This window comes from Lycorma delicatula, chromosome 2, assembly GCF_047948215.1.
Source record: "Lycorma delicatula isolate Av1 chromosome 2, ASM4794821v1, whole genome shotgun sequence".
NCBI lineage: Eukaryota > Metazoa > Arthropoda > Insecta > Hemiptera > Fulgoridae > Lycorma > Lycorma delicatula.
In genome coordinates, this window is record NC_134456.1 from 215,770,916 (window position 1) to 215,793,556 (window position 22,641).

Below are 22,641 nucleotides of genomic sequence, written 5' to 3' on the forward strand. Positions count from 1 at the left end.
TTAAAAAGAAATTTGGAACTTATGCACAATATAAGAAAAAAGTGATACAATAATATGGTAAAAAGATACTGTGTACTCTGTGTATGGTTTTGGTAAATGAATTGCAAAAAAGACAGTTAAAAAATCCAGTAAAATAAAGTTTGATAAAAAACTTCTTGTTTAAGCAAAGATTTATTTGAATAGTGTTTAAAATTTTCAAACGTGTATTATTTTTTTTTAATTGCCTAGTCTGAATTTAAACAGTCCAGTTAGTTGGGCATCTGGAAAATTGGCACCCCACTGTATTATCTTTTCACATTATTATTTCTTGATTTGTAAATTTTGTTTTTCATACAGTTCATTTCTTATATATATATATATGTGTGTATTGTTATTTCTGTGGTCTGTTATAAAAAAAAATGTTTTTAATTCAGTTTAATATCAACTTATTAAGCTGTGTGTGAATGATAAATAATTAATGTATTAAGGCAAAAGTATTGTTTTGAAACTTCAGTTATAACCGAAATGTATTGTAATCTGTTGATAGAATTTACATTTTAATAAGCTCTGGATGATTTATTATGAATTGTATTGGATCGTCATATTTGAATATTTATCAGGTAAGCAATTTAAAACAGACCTGATACAGACTAAATGTGTTTGTGACAAAATTTTATTAACAAAATAAAAATAAAATAAAATTTTATTTTATTTTTACATTAGCAACTTAACATATTTGCAGTATCTTTACAAAAGATATTTGAAGTGAGTTGATGCAGACATCAGCTGATGCAACAATGCTAAAGTAATCGTACTGGGAGTCACCTGACGCAAAATCTTTTCATTTACATCGGTATTTTTAATGTGAACGTTGGCCTTCGCTTATCGATAGTGTACGATTTCAATTTTTAAACTAATCCTTCAAATAACTTAAAGAAAAATATTGCAACTAGACAAATCTGGTAAACACAGAGGCTACTGTCCTCTGGTGATTGTAAAAGCTGCATGAATGTGTGCTGATGAGTTGTTTATGTGCAACACATTGTTTTCTCATCTTGATGAAAGAAGCCATAGTTTTTTCCACAATCTGTTAATAGAGTATAGAATTCTGTGAAAATTGTACAGAACACTTTTCTTGACAGTACAATTAAAAAAAAATTGCCCCTTCCTCTAGAATTACCAGAAACAGTAGGAGTTTCATTCGGTAGCCTTGATAAATGAAACTGTGCCTCATCTGGCAAAAAAATATATTATCAGATGTATCTATCCATCGACAATGTTTGTCAGAAGTCGATACACATTAATTGAGATTTTTCAGTTTGTTCTCATATGTTGTTGCACGATACGGTTTCAAATTTTAACCATGAAGAATCTTAAGGCAAAATAAGTGTTTTACATCGCTTTATTGTGATCACTATTATATAAATTTTTTGGTCTGACAAATCCTTCGAATATTGGCTATGGCCTCTGGAGTAATAACAGAAGGTCATCTATTCGTCGTGCAATTTGAAATCAGCCTCGTCGGATGCCTTTTTCTAACTGAATCGTGTAAGCTACTCTTTGCTGGGATTCTGATATTCAGAAATTTTTCAGTGAATATTTAATGCGTTCTTGGAAAGGATTCAAGAACAGTAATTAGCTTCTAAAACAACACCCCGTTCCTCGATCTATTAAGGCATTGTTAGAAAAACACTACTCACGGAATGAAACTTGTTGCACATTGAACCGTGAATAGTTTACAACTGACAGCTGTAGATTAGAGTAGTAACATTCACAACCGATAATGATGCTAATAGAAGTGGTAAAGGTAACGTTCAACAACTGCAGTTCAAGCTTTCAATTCGGTTTTTAAGTTACTCACCCTATGTGTGTAAGTATACATATTAGCGCTTTTGCGATGCACACCGCTTCATCAGATGTATTAAAAACTTTTTTAAAAAAATTTGTAACTTTAAAAAGTTTTTAATACATTGACAAAAAGATGCACACCACAAAAGTGCTAATTGTAAGAATTTGATAAAAGCAAGCAGTAAGAGATGTTTTCATTTTATTTATTATGAATTTATTGTTTTATCATATTATTATTATTATTATTTATAATCTTGTATATTTATAATATAAGATTATATTATTATAAATAATGTTTACTTAGTTTTATCATATATATATATACTATAATGTACTGGATGTCCATACTAAAAGTATCCAAAAGTATGGCTTATATTAAGAAAACCAGTTAATATAAATTAATAGTTGTTTTTAATAAGCGGAGCATTTTACCGTGTTTTAAGGTAGGTTATTCGACTTCAATGTATGCTCCTTTTTATCTCGTAGGCGATACACATTAATTCTTGCCGGGTGTTTAGGAGCATCATTCAAATAACTGCAGTTCAAGTTCTCTCAGTTCGGTTTTTAAGTTTCTCACTGTATGTGTAAGTATATATATTAGTGCTTTTGCAGTGCGCACCACTTCATTAGATGTATTAAAAAAATTTTTTTTTTTTAAATGTATAATTTTTTATATATTGACGAAGAGGGACATACCACAAATGTGCTAATTTGTAATAATTTGGAAAAAGTAAGCAATAAGAGATGTTTTAATTTTATTTATTGTGTATCATATTAGTTATAATCATAATTATATGTATTTACATATACACACTATAATCTACAGGATGTCCTGACTAAAAGTATCGAAAAGTACAGCTTATATTATGAAAACTAGTTAATATAGATTTATAATTTTTTTTAATAAGCACAGCAACTTACCATAATCTTAACTCTTGCCAGGTGTTTAGAAGCATCTGCGGCATTATTAGACAAACACCTTAACAATTTTTTTGTTTTAAATCGTCCAAATATCAAACTTTTCTTTGTTATAACTTACAATAAAACCCCAAGCAAAAATGTCCAGAGGAGTGATAACTGACTGATCTAGGTGGTCACACAGTTGGACCTCCTTGTCTGTTCCAAAATGCAGAAAATTGTTATTCAGGAACATGCTAACATCTCAATAAAATTGGTTTTGGAAACAACAATCTTGTTGGAAACTGAATCCTGCAGTATTCTGAGAAACAGGAAAATTCTGAAGCACGTCGAGGTAGATGGGCCCTGTCACAGTGGGCTCCTTGAAAAAAAAAAAGAGCCTTATGATGCTATTCTTTTTTCCATCATAAATGACACTGACTTTCAGTATGTTCCTTTCATTTTCAAATACCGCATGGGGTTTACGGTACACCAAATTTTTCAATTGTGTCTTCCAATATCCCGCACATATGAAAAGTATCCTTATCACTAAATAAAATATAATTGTTTTCAATATGATGATTACTTCTGCAGCAAACTGATATCATTGGCAGCGATCATTTGGTTTAATGTGTTGGAGTTGTAAGGAATTTACAGTTCATAAGTAGACTGCCTAATTGACTTAACAGAACTGGCAGTGAATGGATCACTTCCTTGATCGCTAATAGAAACTGTTGGATGACTTCCAGTTTGTAAAACCAAGTTTCTCTTAAAGTCTGTATCTTTGGAATACAAATAGACTTTGATATAGGAGAATTGATATTCCATTTAGTTTGCACAATCTGTTGATCTTGCGTAACTGATTGAAACTCTGCTAACCGAAGCACACTGAATTTGTTTTTGTGGTCTACATCTTGACTGACTACAATTACATTGGAACATTTTTTATTCGGGGGACTTGAGTTTTTTAGTTTAGTTACTGGTTCCAAACAGTCAAGCTTTTAAGTCGTGTTTTTTATGTGATGTTAATAAATAACGTTTTGTTCATAATATAAAAGGGTACTTAAGTATTAACGCCACGGCAGCTACAGCTGCTATTTAGGTTATGTTGACTTCGTGTACTGACAAATCGTACGTATATCAAAATAACCTAACTAAATATAACTTACGCTCGCTTCACTCACTAACCTCTTATAATTAACATTAAATACGCATAATATATACATATTATGCATGTTATAATAATATAACCTTAATGTTATAGCACCAAAATCCGATTGACTACTTTGTTTATAAATAAAGCTGTAGCTGCGGTGGCGTTAATACGTAAGTACCTATAAAAGATTTCAGAATTGTGTAGTTTGATTTTACAATATGTCTGTGAAATCAAGACTTTAACATCCACTTAAATATTAAGTGGATTAAACAATAGTTTATATATATTTATATCTATTTTAAGAATTGTATTATCGATTAATTTTCAAATAGACATTGTAAGATATTTATTTTTGTATCTAATAAATAAATTTCCACAGAAAACAGGTTGCTTCTTTATTTAAAATGTATCATTCGTTTTCGTAAAAACAAATCGATTGTATTATTGTGTAACTGGATGCAAGTTTATTATTTATCTTTACTAATTATGATGATTAAAACTAAAGTTACCCACTTTATCCAACTTACATGGTGAGACTGGTACTAATGTGTGTCTACATCCAGGTTTTGGGTTTGAATCTCAAGTTGGTTTTGAATTTTTTAATACATTACATAAATAAATAATTTGTAAGTACCTGTAATTATTGGTTATCCTGTCGGATTTTAAATAAAAGATAAAATATGATTTATCAATATCTTTTAACTTTTCTATCTTTAATAGTCTATTAGCTATTATTGTGTATGTTTGTACACCGCCTATACTCCTTATTCTTTTATTTCATTATCAGTGACGGGTAAGACTGCAGCAACGCCTGTTTCCACTTGATATTATCGATAAAATTTAATAGATTGAGTCCTTTTTTATGTAATTCTTTCTTTATACTTGTACAGTATATAATCCTTAAGCTTAATGTTAGTATCCATCCCCCGGTTTATGAAAAAGATACAAAAATCTTTATTTGGAACTGTGTGCTTCAAAGTTCCAGCAGTGTGGTGTTTTGCTGTTGTGTGCATGCACACATAGGAAAATGCATGGGGGGCTGCAAGAGAGAGAGAGAGAGCACCATCGCTCCCGCAGCGCCGACCCTAGCATGCTAGTGGAAGGTAGGTTTTTTTATATGTGTATGGAATGTTCCTTATTCATTCCCTTTTCTAGTTTAGTCGGTGAAAGGTATAATAAAGTCAGTTGACTTTATTATAATAAAGTTTTGTTATAAGTAAATAAATAACAGTAATATATTTGCATTATTTATTTTGTTACAATATTAATTTGCAATGTATGTTACTGTAATTGTGACCATAATTTATAAATAAACACATCAATAGTAAAAATTAAAAAAAGAAGTACACTTTAAAAATCTTAATTCTGTATTTCTGTCAAAACAGCTTTATAATTATTTTAATATGGACAACTGTTGTCAGATTTTGAATTGCACCAAATCCTTACAAAGAAAAATTTTATTGATATGATTTCTTATTACATAAAACTGTTAAAAATGTGTCTTGGAATGTTCAAGTGATTTAAAAAATTTTATGAATTATTCATATTTTTAAAGCGTATTAAATAAATAGTTCATAAGTAACATCGATAACAGACACAATAAGTAATTTTTTTTACTTAATGTATTTACTTTAACATTATTTCACATGTTTGTATTTAAATGATTAAAGATTTATCTATTGATTTAATTACAGCAAAAAGGAATTTTGAAAATGTAATATACACAATTTAATAAATTACACAAATAAATAAATTGAATAATAAAAATAATTAATTAATAATATAGTTAATTGATTAAATAAATAAATTATAAAATACACAATTTAATAAAGAAAAATTAGATTTATCATAAAAATTCTATAAAATAAATTTTTAGACGGCTTAAAGTCACTGAGAGATTCATTGTTCTACTGAAGTAATGATGCTGTTTGATTGAAGGATTTAAATATATAAAAAGAATAATCAAATAATTGTTTATGAGAACTGGGTTTGTCATTATGAGACACACCTTTTCTTTTGCTTGTGATCTCACAGTCGATCATTATATGGTGACTTTTGACAAAAAAATAAAAATATGAAAAGCAATCCACTTTTAAAAACATTGAATCTTTTCTGTTAAAAGTACCTTCTTTAGTGGATTTAACAACAAACAGTTTTGCTAATAGCATTTATCTTAAAAAGATTAGGAAACCACTTAAATATGTATTAAATGCATTTGATATTGTTATCAAATTTGGTACATCTGTAAATTTCTTACTGTTCAAATGTGTCAAAATCTTGGTTTACATATAAATTTTAATAACGTTTTTACACTCTGTTTGTAGACATTAATGTGAAAAAAAAATCAGACATAATAATTGGCATAGTTTATAATATTATAAAGCTAATATTAGGTTAATACAATAATATTATATTCAACAGCAGTAGCTGTGCAAAAATTTCAGGAAATGTTACTGCTCTTTTTAAAAAAATACATAAACTCACAAAATATCTACAAAAACATTATTAATAAGCACAGCAACTGAGCGGTATAAAAATTAAACTGTAATATTGGACTAAATACTGCTTTGGAGACTTGATGTACATTCAATTACAAATAGAAGAGTCCGTACAGAAGTCATTCTAACACCATTCAATTATTTATTTAAATAAAGTAAAAGTAAAAAATAATCTTATAATATCTATGACTATATCTACTTACCCCTAACTGGTATTGTGAGCTAAGTAACTGGTGTCAGTCCAGGAGACCTCTTTCATTTTTTTTATTATCTTTACATTTTTATTTATTCATAAAATTTTTTGCTCACAAATTGTTTAAACATGACTATACAAACTTCAATTTAACAAAAATTTACATTAAATAAAATATAGCTATAAAATCTTGAAATATGTGTTCCTGCCAAAACCCTTTTTTCCGTTAATTTCTTTATAATGCTAGTTTTTTTATAATTTTTTTCTGTTTAAACTTTTCATAGTATTTTAAAATAATCATAAACCAAGTATTAAATAGTAAAATAAGAACTTAGATTTTGATTTTAACAGTCTTCCATTTTTCAGACTCATTTTCATTGTTGCAAAAAATTTAACTACATTCTTCTAAATCTATTTACTAATAAAAATTTTTAATTTATATAAAAATTATTTATTCACTGTAAAAATAACTAAGAAAAAAAAGAGCCTTAAAGTACATAAATATAGCGATTAAAAAATATAAATTTCACTACTTCATAACACGTGACACAAATTTTTATTAGAACTTTCCAGACAAATTGGAGCAGTACATTTCTGACATGGATATTTGGTTTTTTTGTAGTTTTGTAGGGCAACATCCACATATCTTCAGTTTTTCAAACAAATTGGGTATTTCTTGTGAATTTATGACTTGTTCAAAATTTTAAGGATCCTTTTGATTGTGAACATCAATTCGTGTGGAAGATTTTTCATGAGTCTACAGTGCACTTGCGGGTAAGTAAGTGACTTTGCCAAAGTCTTCATAAAGTCATATTGAGTCATCTTATCTGATTGGGTAAATGACTGGTGCAGAATGCAAGAATTTACACCACTTCCCATGTCGACAAGCGCGAAGAAGATTGCCATTGTCTACCTCTGTGTCCTTCGACTGGTTGTGTAGTTTGCACACTTTTGATCAATTCGGTCAACACCTCCTTTGGTTAAGCTGTAAAATGAAATTATTTCAGGCTTATCAGTGTTGGGGTCATCATTCTGCGAGTGGTGCATTGATAACACTAATATAACAGCTTTCAACTTTTTCGGTACATACGAAAGAGTAATGTTCTCAGTATAACCATAGAGAGATGATGTTTGCATTTTACTAGGCTAAAACTGAGGAAGAATTTCCTTTTTATTTTTTTTTTAAATTCCAACATATTTTAACTCTTTAAGAGCTCGTTTACTATTTCGATTGAACTAAACCAATTGTCCACCGTGACATTTCATGACGTGTTCCTTCAATTGGTTTGACAAGCCATTGTATAGATTGTGTTGGAATGCTGAATTTTTTCTCTTCACAAGTTAAGAGTTTTTCCATCACTGCTTTTCCCTGAGTAAATATATGCGTTATATAAATAACGGCTCCTGGCCTCTGCCATACATAAAATTTTCACACTATACTTTGCTGGTTTTCGTGGCATGTATGTGCAACCCTTCCATCGACCCCGAAAGGTAGTAACATTCATTCACGCAGACTGTAGGACCCAGTCTATAACAAACCTGTGAATTCTCCAAAAGTTTATTAAAAAATTCCAGATATTGCTGCTGTATCATCGTTTTTTTCTCTCTCTTTTCAATCTATTGGTTAAAGCATAAAGACACCAAAAGAAACAAAAATCTTTTTTTTAGTCATTGTGCAACGAAACACATCTCATCCAGTTCCATCTGTCTCAAGTAGTCAATAGATTCATTACTAGATTTGAAAGTAGCAAACCAATGAAAGTTTTCAGTTTAATCATATCTAGATCCTGAATGAACGTTTTTCTTTTACTTTTCTCTTAGTTTAATAATTTTGTTATTTGTTCACATAAGAATTTCCTCTAATATTTCTAGAGTAAAAATAAGATTCCAAACGTCTTCTATGTGGTTTTGCTCCTAATAATTTTGACTTTGGTTTCAATCTAGGTAGTTCCAAAATAATTATGCAGTCTTGTTCATAGATTAACAGGTGGTTGTTCTTTATTCCACAAAAAAAAATTCTCTTTCCCATAGAAATAGGAATAGATACTACGTCTTGGTGCAGTCAAATTTTTACCTTCAGCTTCTTCCTCGATTTTTTCCTGTCCCTCTAATTCTTGGTTTGTATCATTTTCAGCCCTATTTGCTACATCAACTTCATTATTTTTGTGCTTCTTGTTCTGATTCTGTATTGGGATCACTTTTGCTTAGATAATCGGATCATCTTCGCTATCATCATCCCCATAAATTCTTCTAGGACATTTGAAACAATTTCCTCTAAATCCTTTTCGAAACTTAATCAGGTTCCTTGTAAAACACGACACGAAGGACCTAGTTGTAGATCAATGGCATCATTACAGCTTATTTCACTTATATCATTTATTGTTAAAAAATTTATTATTAAGAAATATTATACAGAACTAGAAACGAACTATTAAAATTAATAAAAAGAAATAAAATATAGCGATAAAAATAAATAAACAGTATAAAAATTAACTGAAAGAAAAAATATTATGCTAATATTTTTTTCTATGTTAGAAACTATTCAAATCAACCACTGAAAGCACTATGAAAAATGTAAAATTAAAATAAAAAACAACTACAGCAACGATTAAGTTAGTAACAGAACTGGTATCATACGTTTTTTGAGACTGCCTAAAAAACAAAACACAATAACTCACCACTTAATGTGACAAAAATAACACGATTTTCAGAGCAAGTAATACGCATAACAACTGGAAGGTAGGTAAAGTGGGTCGACCATTGATCCAATATTTGAGGAAGGGGAGGGAGACAAAAAATGCCAGCAGTCTGTGAGACGTATGATACCAGTTATTGGTTAAACAAAAAATAAATATTAATAAAATTCTAATATTTTTTTTTTTTTTTTTTTTTTTTTTTTTTAGTTATTACTATTAAAACTATAATTTACCTGCCAGAAAACCATCAGGTAAAGAATAATAAATAAGTATAATACCATTTTATAATAAAAATTTCAACATAGAAATGAATCAAATTTAAAAGTAAAAAAGACTAACAAAAAAAAAAAACAGCATTTCAAACTAAAACAATAATTTTTATTGTTTTTCTTTTCTACTTTTAGAAATATATGGTGAATTAAAAACAAGTAATTCAGGAGGTAACAATCAAACTGTGCTTTGTCTATTTTTTTAAATCTAAGATTATTGCTTTGTTATTGGAATTAAAGTGAGAATCATTCGGTCAAATAATGCTTTTTCATATAGTAATTAATGTAGAAAAGTTAAATTTCAAACAGTATGTGTTTTGTTCATAACCAGATTTCATTCATAGAGTGATTTTTCCAACTAACCAATGGCATAACTTCATTTTCAATCGGCTGATTACACATTTCATCATTAACAAAAGTGTTCCAAACCTGGTTGTACATCACAAAATAAAAACAACATAGTTTTAAGAAGCACTCTACGTTTCCTACAAAGTGTTTTGAACTTCAAAGTGTGTGGCCATAGCTTCCTTCCTGCTGACAGAATTTTTGGCATCGCAGAATAAATCATACGGAAAAACCAATAATCTTGACCACGAAGAGTATTTCGAATGCTACATAACAATTGGATGATTGGAATCAAGGCAAGGATTGGAATCTTTTTTAAAACTAATGGATGTATTACAAAGTTGCTGACTATCATTAAGTTTAGAAATATATAAATAAAATTTAATGAAAGGATTGTAAAAAGAAAAATGATTGTTGAAGTAGCAAAATCAGAAATCAAAAATTTTTTATTGTTAAAAGAAATAAGAAACCATAAATTTCATTAAGGAGAAAAGGAAACATTAATTTTAATAAAATAATCCGCTAAAAAATGCCACTGTTGATCATGCTATCAGTGAGAAGCAAAATGATGTCAACAAACTTCTTATGATGAAAACTACTGAGCTGGTGAGCAACTTGTTGAACGATTACAGTGGTACAAGGAAATAATTTTTGGTCATCCAACAGCTGATGAAGAAGAGGGTGTAGCTGTCTAAAATATGAAAGATGTGATATGCATATTTAAAATAAAAACTGTGAAGAATTGTTTGGTCTATTATTTAAAACTTTTTTCTTTTTTTTTTAATTTTTTTACTTAAGCATAATTGTTTCATATGCCTATTTGAAATAATTTATGTTTTTACAGAGTTTTTTTGAATACTATTAGAAATAGACTAACCAATAAACATTTTGTCCAATTTATTTTATTATTTTTTCAGATTTCTTTTGCAGTACTATTTTAATATGTTGTTTAAATAAACTTAAAACATTGTCTTAAAGCAACTGGTCATAATTTTATTCTTCAACAAGCTGGGATTCACATTAAATTTTTTTTTTTTTGTGATTGCTTTTAAGTACATTGGCTGGGACAAAACACTTTAAATGTTACCTCCTAATTATCAAAAATTTATTAACACTTAATTTAGCATTAATTTCAAACGGTCAAAATTTAATAAATAATAGAAATAGTTTTTTTTTAGTTCAGTATTTTGAAATTGGTTCTATCATTTTTTTTTAAATTAAAAAACTTTGGTTTTTCATTTTGTATTAAACCTGAAGGTCTTTCACCCTTATATCTGATAAAAATAGTCAAAGAGAAATAATGTAAAAAAACTGCTGATACTCGACTAAATCTTTTCAAATATTTTTCTTGAATTTTCACATAAAACATTTTTGAACATAAGTAAAATATTAACTTGTATTTCATTACGTTATAATTATCAGATGTTTGCAAATTTATATTATGCTATTTAAATTTATATTCTTTATATTATGTTATCAACCTATGTTTGTAAAAAAAAAATTAAGAAATATTTTTTGATTTAAAAACTTTGCAGTGGGATTACCCGAGGAATTTTGTTTTTTAAATAAAAATAAAAAATGTTGAACTTCCTATGTTCAGTAAAGGTAAGGTTAGAATATAAAAAATTGTACAAAGTACTAATGTCATGTCTATGGAGTAAAATGAGGTTGTTTATCTCTATTTGAATACAAAATATTATAAATGTGTAACGATTAAATTTAAATGCAATAAAAGACAATGTAAAATTATTAAACCATCTTTCTTTAAATTTTATATTAAATTATTTCTAGGATAATGTATATTAATTTCTATTACTGTCTGGAATGATGTTGAACGAAGACTTACTGTATCTTCTCTCAGAAGTAGGGTAGCATGTCGAAGTACATGTACATTTATGCCTGTAACTCCAAAACAATTATATTTACTTTTATATATAAAATTTTACAGTTATCAAATGATTTATTAAATAAAACAAGTAATACAGAGTTTTCTGACATCACATCCCATCTTTGGGCATCTATTTTGGTATTACTGTATTTTGGCATAATAGCAGCATTTTAATAAAAATTTTATTTTTCTTAACAAAATAATAATTACAGACTTATTTGACATGTTGGCTGCAGCATTACATTACTCCATCTTTTGTAAGCATTCACCTTTTCTAATGTTGTATGTCAGTCATTGATATAACTATTATATAATTATAATTTATAATAGTTTATTTCAATAATAAATGTTCATTAGTTTGATAAATATATTCTTCTCTTTCATTTCTTTTTTAATTAGAAATGAAATATAATAAAATAACAAAAAATTAATAAGAAAAGGAAAATTTAGAAATTAAAATCGCTCGATAAAGATTAAGTTATGGTATAAGCTTTTTTTCTTTTTATTACATTTGAAGATGATTTTTAATGAAGTAATTTTATTTGATAACTCAATTCAGTTAACTGAAAAGAAAAGCCTTCAAAGAATTTATATTGTTGCTTGCAAGTAATTGGATGAAAGATTGTTTCCAGATCCATATTTCCTTTTCAGTGAAATTAAAAAACATCTACATTTACTTTTCCCAGGTTGTTTGTCATGGAAGCAGCTTTGTTCAAATCCAATTATTACAGATAAAGAGCAAACTTGTAAGGGGAGATAGAATCCCATAGAAATTAAACCCAGTTGTCTAGGGACTTCATTAATACTATGAAAAAGTTTATATTCCTGTTCTTTATTCAGTAGATCATATCTTTGTATGAATAGATCCAATACAAGAGAACCCACTAACTAGTTTAGAAGGAAGTAAATCTAAACAACTTAGCGATTAGTTTCTTGAAAGGTATCACTTTTTGTTTGAAGAATAATTCCATTAATAAATTCGAATACGGATTATAATAATTTCTTGTTTTGATTAAATATGTTTTTAAGTGTTTCATTGGTTTTGAATTTCATTCAGGAAATTTCGGTCCAAAATATTGACTAATGACCACAAGAGTATTAATTTTCTATCTGTAATGGTTTAAGTAATAGATCTTCATTCAAAAAAAAATAAATAAATAACAGTAATATTAATTAATATTTTTGATTTAATCAAGTAAGCAAAACAGATCAAATTTTAAATTGGATTTGTTATAAAACATGCTCGTACTGCATTTATCTATCATAAAATAAACTGTATCTAGTATTACTAGATTTTTTCTTAAACACAACATGGTATATAAGCTGCTAAACAAAGTTTTCACTAAAAATTTCCAAGCTGTAATAAAAAAAAAAAGGTACATTTCAAGGAAAATTATATCTGCATTTTTTGTGTCTCATTGTTAAAGAATATTATTACTATTTATTTTTGATACATCATTAACTGCCCAAATTTATTTTGTGTTAAATATTTTTTAGATTGCTTTTTATGAAATAATCAAGATGCCAAATTATTAACCCTAAATAGCCTAAGCTATTTTCTGTTTCATTTAAAGTGATTTATTTTACCCAATAAGTTTGAAATTTAATACATTTTATAGAAACAAAAAACTTACAGGTGTTTTAATAGCTTCATTAACTGTCTGTTAACCAGTGCAAACACATTACATTATAAAAATTTAAAAGAATTAAACAATTTACTTATTTATGAATAATTTTTAATCTAATTAAATTTTTTTATAGTGTAAAAAATTCTATACGAATATTGTATTAAATGCTTAATAAGAGATAAGAAACCTTACTTCAATTTATCAATAATTTTCAAGCATTATCTTGAAAATCTATTTTCTACAAAAATACAAATTTCTGTAACAAGAAACTGAACCAAACTTTTTTTTTATAAAACCATACTTCAAATAAAGAAATTAGTTGTCTTTCTATTTCTTTTTTATATCAAAGTAGGGAAAATGTCTAACACACACTACCTGCCGCCAGCACAAATGATAGTGTTGAGTCCACTAATATTTATATAACTGGATAAGGGATCCTTATGGTGTAAAATACAATATTTTACGCCATCCTTAAGTGTTCAATATTGAAGCATACTCCAGCGCCGCAGAATGAGCGGAACTATATAAAACCATTGTACACTTGCGCGACTATAGCTAATTGGTTTGCTTGGTATTTGTCCCGCTACCACCCCATTTGGTCGCCCTAAAGCATAAGACCGAATATCTGTGCCATAAACAGCTACTGAGCCTCGAAGCAGTATAGCGACCAGTATCCTAAACAGCTCCTAGGGCTTACCTAACAGCGTGAGCGGACTAAGCGCGGTGCCATACACCACCGGCTTACGTGTTCCAATTGCTCACTTGTCATATATTTACTAAAATGGGTAGGCGCACCCCGTTAACTACTAAAAATATATATGACATCCATAAATAAAAATTTACTTTGTCTAGACAGCAATTCGCTGCCACGCATAGGTCGCTGATTGCCAGCAAGCACCTGTCCACCACATTAAAGCGCTTGGAGCCCTATTTGGCTGGTGGTCAGCCATATATCTCAAGGTTAGCCTCCCACAGCAGTACATTAGGAGTCTTTCCCTTAAGTAACCTACTGATGTCGGTTGAACATAGCAACCGCATCAAGGAACTCCCACACGGTCCGAGAATGGGGCTCTTGCTACACTGACTCGTCGCTTGTGAGTGGCCATTTTCCCCTTGACCTCTAAGGTCCAGGGTGGCCCAGTCTCTGGCTCCCCCAAGAGCAGGGCAGTCAAACATCAGGTGTTCATTGCACTGGATCTCCCCACAGACGCACAGCTCATCAGCTGCCAGGCGGAACCGAAACAGATATTGGTTCAAATTAACAAGGTTGGTGAGCACCTGAGCACCCATTGCCCTTAAAATCGAACTCGAGGCATATCATTCTCCCATTCACTACACTTTCCCATAAACCACCAAAATGGGGAGATGAAGGAGGAATAAATAACCAAGTAATCCCTTGTGATGTTGAAAAGGTTTGAATATTTGTTTTAAATTTGTCTGCCTTTAAAAGTTGATACAAGTTGTACAAAATACTTCAAGCAGAATGAAAGTTACCACCGTCATCAGAAAATACTTTTCTGATATGCGAAATCCTTTTTTATCTTAAAAACTCGTTCTGAGATTTTGAGGGAACTTTAAGAGATGACATACTTAACACAAGAAAATATGTAGATATAATAAAATTTAGTAATAAAGACAAGTTTAGTGTTTTATTTATTCACTTAAGAGCAAAAAAATATGGTTTGATTTTGTTACAAACAAAATAAATTTCATCGTTCCACCAGAAACTGTCATCTAATATGTACACTTTCGCTAGTGTAAATACAAAATTTATGTTTTCATTTCATTCTTAATATGTTACCTGTCACGGTTAGTTTGTAGTCGCCTTTTAAAGTTCTTTGAATTTATGTTGTCTGCCTCTGATTATTTGTTGCTGTGCTCTGTTAAGCATCACCCATATGCATAAAACTAACATAAGGATGTTACATTTTTGTAACAAGTCATTTTAGTGATATTTAAATGCAAAATTTATTCAAAATATAACAGATATGCACTTTTAGACAAAAATTGGTGTGAGTGACGTGGCCCACAGCCTCCTGATCTTCAGTTTTTGATGTGAGGACCACGTAATCTGTAGAGGGAAAACATGATTTTTTACATTATTTGCAAAGTATTGTATAAAAAAAAGTTATTTTTAACTCTAGAAAACCACCTGTTTACATCTTGACTACTGTTATTATTAGTTACATCATACTATGTTACAAAAAAAATTATTTACAGTAAACAATAACATTATACCAGTTCTATTAATCATTTTTATCAATTAATAATTATATTTTTTGAAGTTTTTCAATATGTTATTTTTTTTTTTGTTACATAAAATCATGATCAACAAAGTTTCTATCAAGGGTTTTATAAGAGAGCAAAATTTATTAATTCATTTCACAAAGCTTAAATGTGCTGTCCTGAAGCAATCATGACAAAAGAAGGTATCACACACAGAACACTTTGTTGTGTGTGTGATGCCTTTCCACAATTTTTGCTAAGGTTTCTCTATTTTTTGTTTGCCTCTTCATTTTGTACTGGCTACTGCATGTCTGTCTTGTTGTTGACTTCTTACCTTCAATGCTGATCAGCCTATGTAGTGCTATAGTCTCATTTGTAAATTCATCTTGACTGACTTCAGTTTTTCACATCATTGTCAAACATCAGTAGAAAATGAAAAGTAAACTCTCATTTAAATTTTTTAGATTTCATTGGAGATTTCTGTCCCATGTTAACTGGGTTGTATGAAAACCACCACTGACAGTTGAAGTTCCAAACAAATTTCAAAAATGATCTTTCAGTACCACTTGATTGTACATCGAAGGCTGGTGAAATATGACCTCATTTGGTCAGACAAATCGATAAGTGCTTTTGTTCTTTCACAGTCTGTTACCATCTTGGGTTTCACGATGTCTTTCCCTCTCTACTGTTTTGTTACCGTTTCATCTCTGAAACAGATTTTTTGAAATCATTAATACATTCCTATTATTTTAATATTTCAATACTATTAATTTTTTTTGTACCTGAGCTTTGGGCTGTAACTACTTCATCTTTTTTCAGTTTGTATTTTGTTACTTGTTTTGAATTTGCTTTTTGATAAGACCTTAAGGTACCAACAAAATTTGTATAAACAGTTAAGTAACTGAGAATACAACAATACACGGTACCAATTTTCACATTGAATTGTTTGTTCAACATCATGTTATGGTCCAGCAAACTCATAGACATTTTTCTGGAACCCCTTTGCCTGAAATTGTTCTTTTCCAGCATACATCATGAGATTCGATATTGACGATAGACAAGGCATAATTTGAAAAGTTTCACCCCAAGCTGTTGTTTTTCATTTGGACAGTAAATTAAAGACAAGCCATCTTCTGAAAGGAATTATTTTTCATCTATGCACATCCCTTCCTAGGGATTCCTTGCATCTTGAAACTTTAGGATAAGCAAGTCGATGAGTTGTTGAACTTTGTTCAGCTTTGGTGAATTTCATTATTTGAAGCACGAATCATTCTCAGAAGAATCTCAAATCTGTTTTAGTACATTAGCTTTCTTGCCATGTTAGAATACAACAGACTTGCTATTTACTGCGAATTTTACAAATACCCATTCACAAAAATATTACAAAGAATCTTTTCATTTCATTTATATCAGGTGTATTCTAACTTGAGCTTTTTTTTTAGATTCTCGGTTGGTTTCTCTCTTTTTTCAAAGTCAATATTTTGTTCTCCATAATCATTTGTCTCATTGACTATTATAGAAAATTACATCATTGATGAAAAGTGCATAATTGGCCTCTGTAACGTTGCTGCTATTTCATCATCTGGAGGATCCAAAGCCGCACAGTCAAAGACACTTTCAGTTTTACCAGGAGTACAAGAAATCTGAGTATTGCTGCCACTACTTATGTCACCTGAATTACTAATAGAATCAGACAGATTCATAGTTGCAGCATAACTTTCCTCTAAATCATTCTCTATAAACCTCTTATTTTTTGTCCTGTCATTTACAACTGGTTTATCAAATTTTGATCTGTATGTTCAGGTTTTTCATCAGAATCTCTGTCAAAATTTGCATTATCACTAGAATCATTTAAAAATAAATCATCATTCAATTGTCAGTATGATTCCAAAATGTTCGGCAATCTCTCTGGAGATGATTCTGTAGCAAATAAAGTACCTTAAGAAAAAAGTATATATCAATACAGGTTAAGAAATGGTTCATTAGCAAGTTTCAGCTCATGAAACATTTAGCCCAGTACATTAAACAGTACTAAAATTATTGGGTACAGATTGAGGGGTAAATTTGGTGCTTTCTTATGGCTTTTGATCATTTTTTGATAAAACTGGTCCAAGACCTCTATTCTCTTAGATTATAAGAAAAACTCTGTAAAATACAAAAAACCTTTTGTATCAAAATACATTTTTTTGGTTTGAAATAAAATAACAATGTTAATTTCCAATACACAAAAATTTCTAGTTAACTTTGTAGAGAATTTAATTCTGAGAAACACTGATGTAAATAACGTATGTTAAAATTAAATACAAATTTAGGGGGTTTTAGCAACTTTAATAAAAAATAAAACACACAAACTGGATTTGAAAAGTAATATGATTTTAAACAGAATAGTTTTTGTCAATGTTTGAACAACTTAATGTAAATGAAAACCAAATAGAAAGCTTATCAGTAAAGAAAAAAATGTGATGTGGACACTTCATGATTACCTTCTCTGCCTGTTAAATTACATATTCTTTTTTTTTTTTTAATAAAAAGTACATAAAATAACTTATGATATTTTTCCATATTTTTTTTTAATATTATTATTGAATTTATTATTTATTGTAAAATTTTTTTAATCGAACGTTAATAATTATTAATAAATCAATATATTTAAATTAACAAAAAGGAGATGAAGCTTATTCGAACCCCTTTGTAAGATCCAAATATTTCATTAATTTAAATTTGATTTGGCTGTAAATCTGGAACCAATGAAAATAAGTACTAGTTATGATACATCATTGAAAATCTCTCGATGAGAGCTTATTGCTGCAGTTAAGAAAAAGTGCAAAATCCAAATTTGTTTTGGATTTTTGTACTTTTTTCAACACTTGGTTCAGTCGACTGCAATCAAAAGAGGAGGTGGATAAGTAGATGTTATAACAGTCCTAAATCCAAAATTTCAACATCCTATGGCTAATCATTTTTGAGTTATGCGAGATATATATGTATGTACAGACATCACGTCAAAATTAGTCAAATTGAATTCAGGAATGGTAAAAATGTGGATATTTCTGTTGAAATCTGAAAACTGAAATTTCCACAAGGAAGTAAAAAGAAAAAAAAGATTTAAAAAAATAAAAAATGTACTTTACTAAGAATCAAAGAATCAGTGAGCCGAGGGCTGTGTGACATGGTGTCACAGACAGATTTAATGTGAGCCACATATGGCGCACATGGCAGTCAGTGTGTTAATATTATTTGCCTGTTCTTAATTTTTAATTAAGAAAGCTTGCATCAGTATCAAGTCAACGTAAAACATAAACCAGAACAATCTTTAAGGAATTACAAGTGAGATATTTGTGAACAGTTTTTTATACATAAAATATTTTCTTATTACAAATGTTTATTTTAATCTTTCTGTTTTTGTTTTTTTTTTTGTACAGATAATGAATGCGCCTGTAAATAATACTTCTATTAATGAAGCTCTGCCTCTTAATAAAGATATTAAATTAGAGACTGAACAGGAGAATGTAGCAGGAATTATATCCATTTTTTACCACCCTACATGACTCTAACTGATACAGCTTTTTTTAATTTTTTTTTTTTTTTGTGTGGCCGATTGAGGACCATGAAGCAATATTTTACATTCATTTCTTATTCTTCTGTGTGTTTTCTTTCCTTTTTTCCAACTTCTTCATTCTTTTGCTTTATTTTTGTCTTCTCTTGTTTGACCAAATGTCATTGTTTCTTTTTTTCTTCTCCTTGAAATCTTTTACCATCTTCTTCAGATATTTTTATTTTATTTAGAACCACTTAAATCTATTGATTTCTCTTTCTTTTCTTCTGTAAATGTGGTTGAAGATTTGTTTTATGAGTGAATAAAGATTTGGCTCTTCTTTTTCTGATGGAATTTGACATTTTCTCAGTTTCGTTGTATTTGTAAATATCATTGCTTCTTAATTTGCATCCACTTTCTTGTATTCTTGTTGGTCCTAGGATTTTTCTCTTAAGTTTTACTTTCTTTTTCTATTGGATTTATTTCATCTGATTTCAAATTGAAAATTGATGCAAACAGGTCCTTTGGCTAGATTACCTTATTTTAGTGCCTAAGTTTGGCATCTGTTGAGATGTTCATTTTGTTGAAATGAACATCTCAATATCTTTTGTTAGTTGGTAGGCTTATTTTATTTTTCTCATTCTTGTTCGTTTCATTTCTTTATATAAACCATGTATATTTGTTATTTTTCCCATATATTTAAATTTGTTGACTTTATTGATTTTTCCATATTTTGTTTTTAGGAATGTGGAGGAATCTTTGTTGATTATGAATTGTGCCTTTTTGAAAGATGTTTTTAGCCTTATTTTTCCTGCAATTTATTTTAGGTGGTTTACTTGTTCTTTTCAAAGTTCAAGAAAATTGTAATATCGTCAGCAAAGGCTAAGCAGTTAATTCCAATTCCTTTCAATTTCTGACCTAATTTTATTTACTGGTGGGACTAAAAGAGAGCAAAAATGTAAAATTAATAACAACAAAGACGATTGCAAAATTTTGACTTTTTTCATCTTCCAACTTCTTCCATCCTCTTTTCCCATTCTCTTATTGTTTTCTTTAAGAATTTATAATTTGATGTTAACTACATCAAACGCACAACGAAAATCGACATAAATTGCATCAAAATAACCATCATTTAGCACATCAATGGTGTCTTCCATATACACATATACGTTTGTGTAAATTTATCTTCCAAATAACCATGTTGTTCAGGAACTATAAATTTTTTATACAAGGTGTCTTTGTCGTACAAAATAACCTACATTTAATTTTCTAAGCATTTGACACCGTTTGTATTAATATATTTTTTGTATAAAATAATATTTCCACTTACCAGCAGTTTTTAATATAAGTATCCTAGCGCTTTCAGAGTCACTTCTCCATCATCAGGGATTATTTGAAGTTATTAATGTAATATTCAAGTATGTAATTTTTTTTTGTATAACTATAAATAAATTGAAGTTAAAATTCTTAAGTTCATTATAGTAGATTGTCAATCAATAAAAATGTAACGTCATGTCGGTAAGATGTTTACAACTGTTATGAGCTATTGCTATTATTGGAAATATTATTTTATACAAAAAGTAACTTATCTCAGAGTTTTGAAAAAAATATGGCATTGCTGATAGTGTGATAATTATTGATGTTTAATGCATATGTAGCAAATTTTTCAGACACTAGGAAAAAGAATAGTATTTAAAGGATGACTGAAGAGCTTAGTTTTTAACAACTACAAAATTGGCAGATCATTTCTTCACTAAAAGAGGATGTATTCTAGATACGTCAAAGAATTAGCATCAAGTTAGCAAATGACTTCTACAACATTATTCTCAGTTAAAATATTATTACTGCAGCGATCATCACAGTTAAGCATAATTGTAGTCTAGGAAAAATCATTGTTAGTGTAAACACTACCAACATTTTTTAGCAAAAGGTTCTACAATATCAGCACCCATATCAGCATACTCATTTTCAAAATGCACATGACATGGATGAGATTTACCATTGTCATTTTTATTAGCAAATTTAAAAAATCTTTGCAATCATTAGATAAAGGTTCCTTAACTTTAACAGTATAACTTAATAATAAATCTTTATGACTAAGAGAATTGCATGTACTTTGTTCTTAAACAATTCTTAATAATAAGTAGTTTATGTTGTTTATTAAGATTACAGAACTTTTTCTTATTAATAATAGTGATAACTATACTAGACAACCGCTTTGAAAATTTCACTTATTTTATAAGTACTTTGGTGCATGGCAATCAAGAATATTTTTAATACATACTTTCAGTTCCTCAGCAAAAATATCTATATCATAATGAATATCAAATCCCACTGAAGCATGGTATTTTTCTTATGTTACAAAATTCCATTTCCGTGTTCCATGCAAAAGCTTTGAGCTTATGTGGCGATATAAAAAATAAACAATTATTATTTAGAATCAAACTCTTATTTAATAAATGTTTATATTTCAAAATTTATATTTTTATTATCTGATCATCAAACTATGGTAACTGTGGTAAATATGTTAGGAAATGTTTTCTCTAAAGGTAAATGATAATTATCACAATAAAAAATTTCTAAAGGTAAATGATAATTATCACAATAAAAAATTTCTAAAGGTAAATGATAATTATCACAATAAAAAATTTCACCATGAGCAATATTAAAAGTAATTTTAGTAAGATTAGAAAAAAGCTAAATTAGGATAATTAACGCAACAGTTTTACATTTTGTAGAATAATCTGTAAAGTGAGTAGCAGCATTTTTAACATTTAAATTTCTATGATAATATTAAATGAATGTTTTTCAGGTTTTCCCATACAAAATCTGGCACATTAAAGTCTTAACCTAGTAATTAGAGGTACAATTTATTTTTATGTTATAAACTATACAAAAAAATCATAAACATATTTACTTTGTAAAATTCATTTTTTGTTTTTTAATACAGCAAGTGGATTTAGTATAACCGAAAGAAGAATCACTGGATATTATTAATGGTGATATTGAGAAAGATCCTTTAGCAATTGAAGAGACCAACTTAGTTAAATCAGAAAATTTAACAGTTGAAAATGGAAGCGGTAAGTGCATTAGATTTTGCATACAGTGGAATACCAGTTATCCAGATGGACCTGTGCAAAGCCAAAGCTGGATAAATGGAAAAGATAATTTAAAAGAAGTTAATTACATAATTCTCTAATATCCATATCATTTTAATGTATAACGGGTAAAAAATGGATAAGTAAAACAAAAAACCCAGTAAAATTAAATAAAAATTAGAATATATCTGCATTGTAAGAAAAAACAGTAACATGGTACAAGAAATGCAGTGTGTAGAAATTTGCTTTTCTAATTAGTTTAACAAAGGCACTATAATCTATTGTTGTCTGCACTAAAAGTATCCAAACATATAGGTTATATTAAGAGAACCAGTCAGTATAATTTTACATATATATTTTATTTTTAATGAACACAGCAACTCAC

General features: G+C 28.8%; 1 protein-coding gene across 2 annotated transcripts in view; it reads left to right on the forward strand.

Annotated features, from left to right (window-relative positions):
- LOC142320367 (uncharacterized) overlaps positions 1-22,641 on the forward strand; it is a 53,648-nt gene that overhangs the window by 27,026 nt on the left and 3,981 nt on the right. For both annotated transcript variants that reach the window (XR_012755360.1, XM_075358072.1), the window contains exon 4: positions 22,109-22,238. Coding sequence is in view for 1 of the 2 variants with exons in the window: in XM_075358072.1 (XP_075214187.1) it covers positions 22,230-22,238 (9 nt within the window). In the remaining variant the exon portion in view is untranslated. The remainder of the gene's footprint in view (positions 1-22,108; positions 22,239-22,641) is intronic.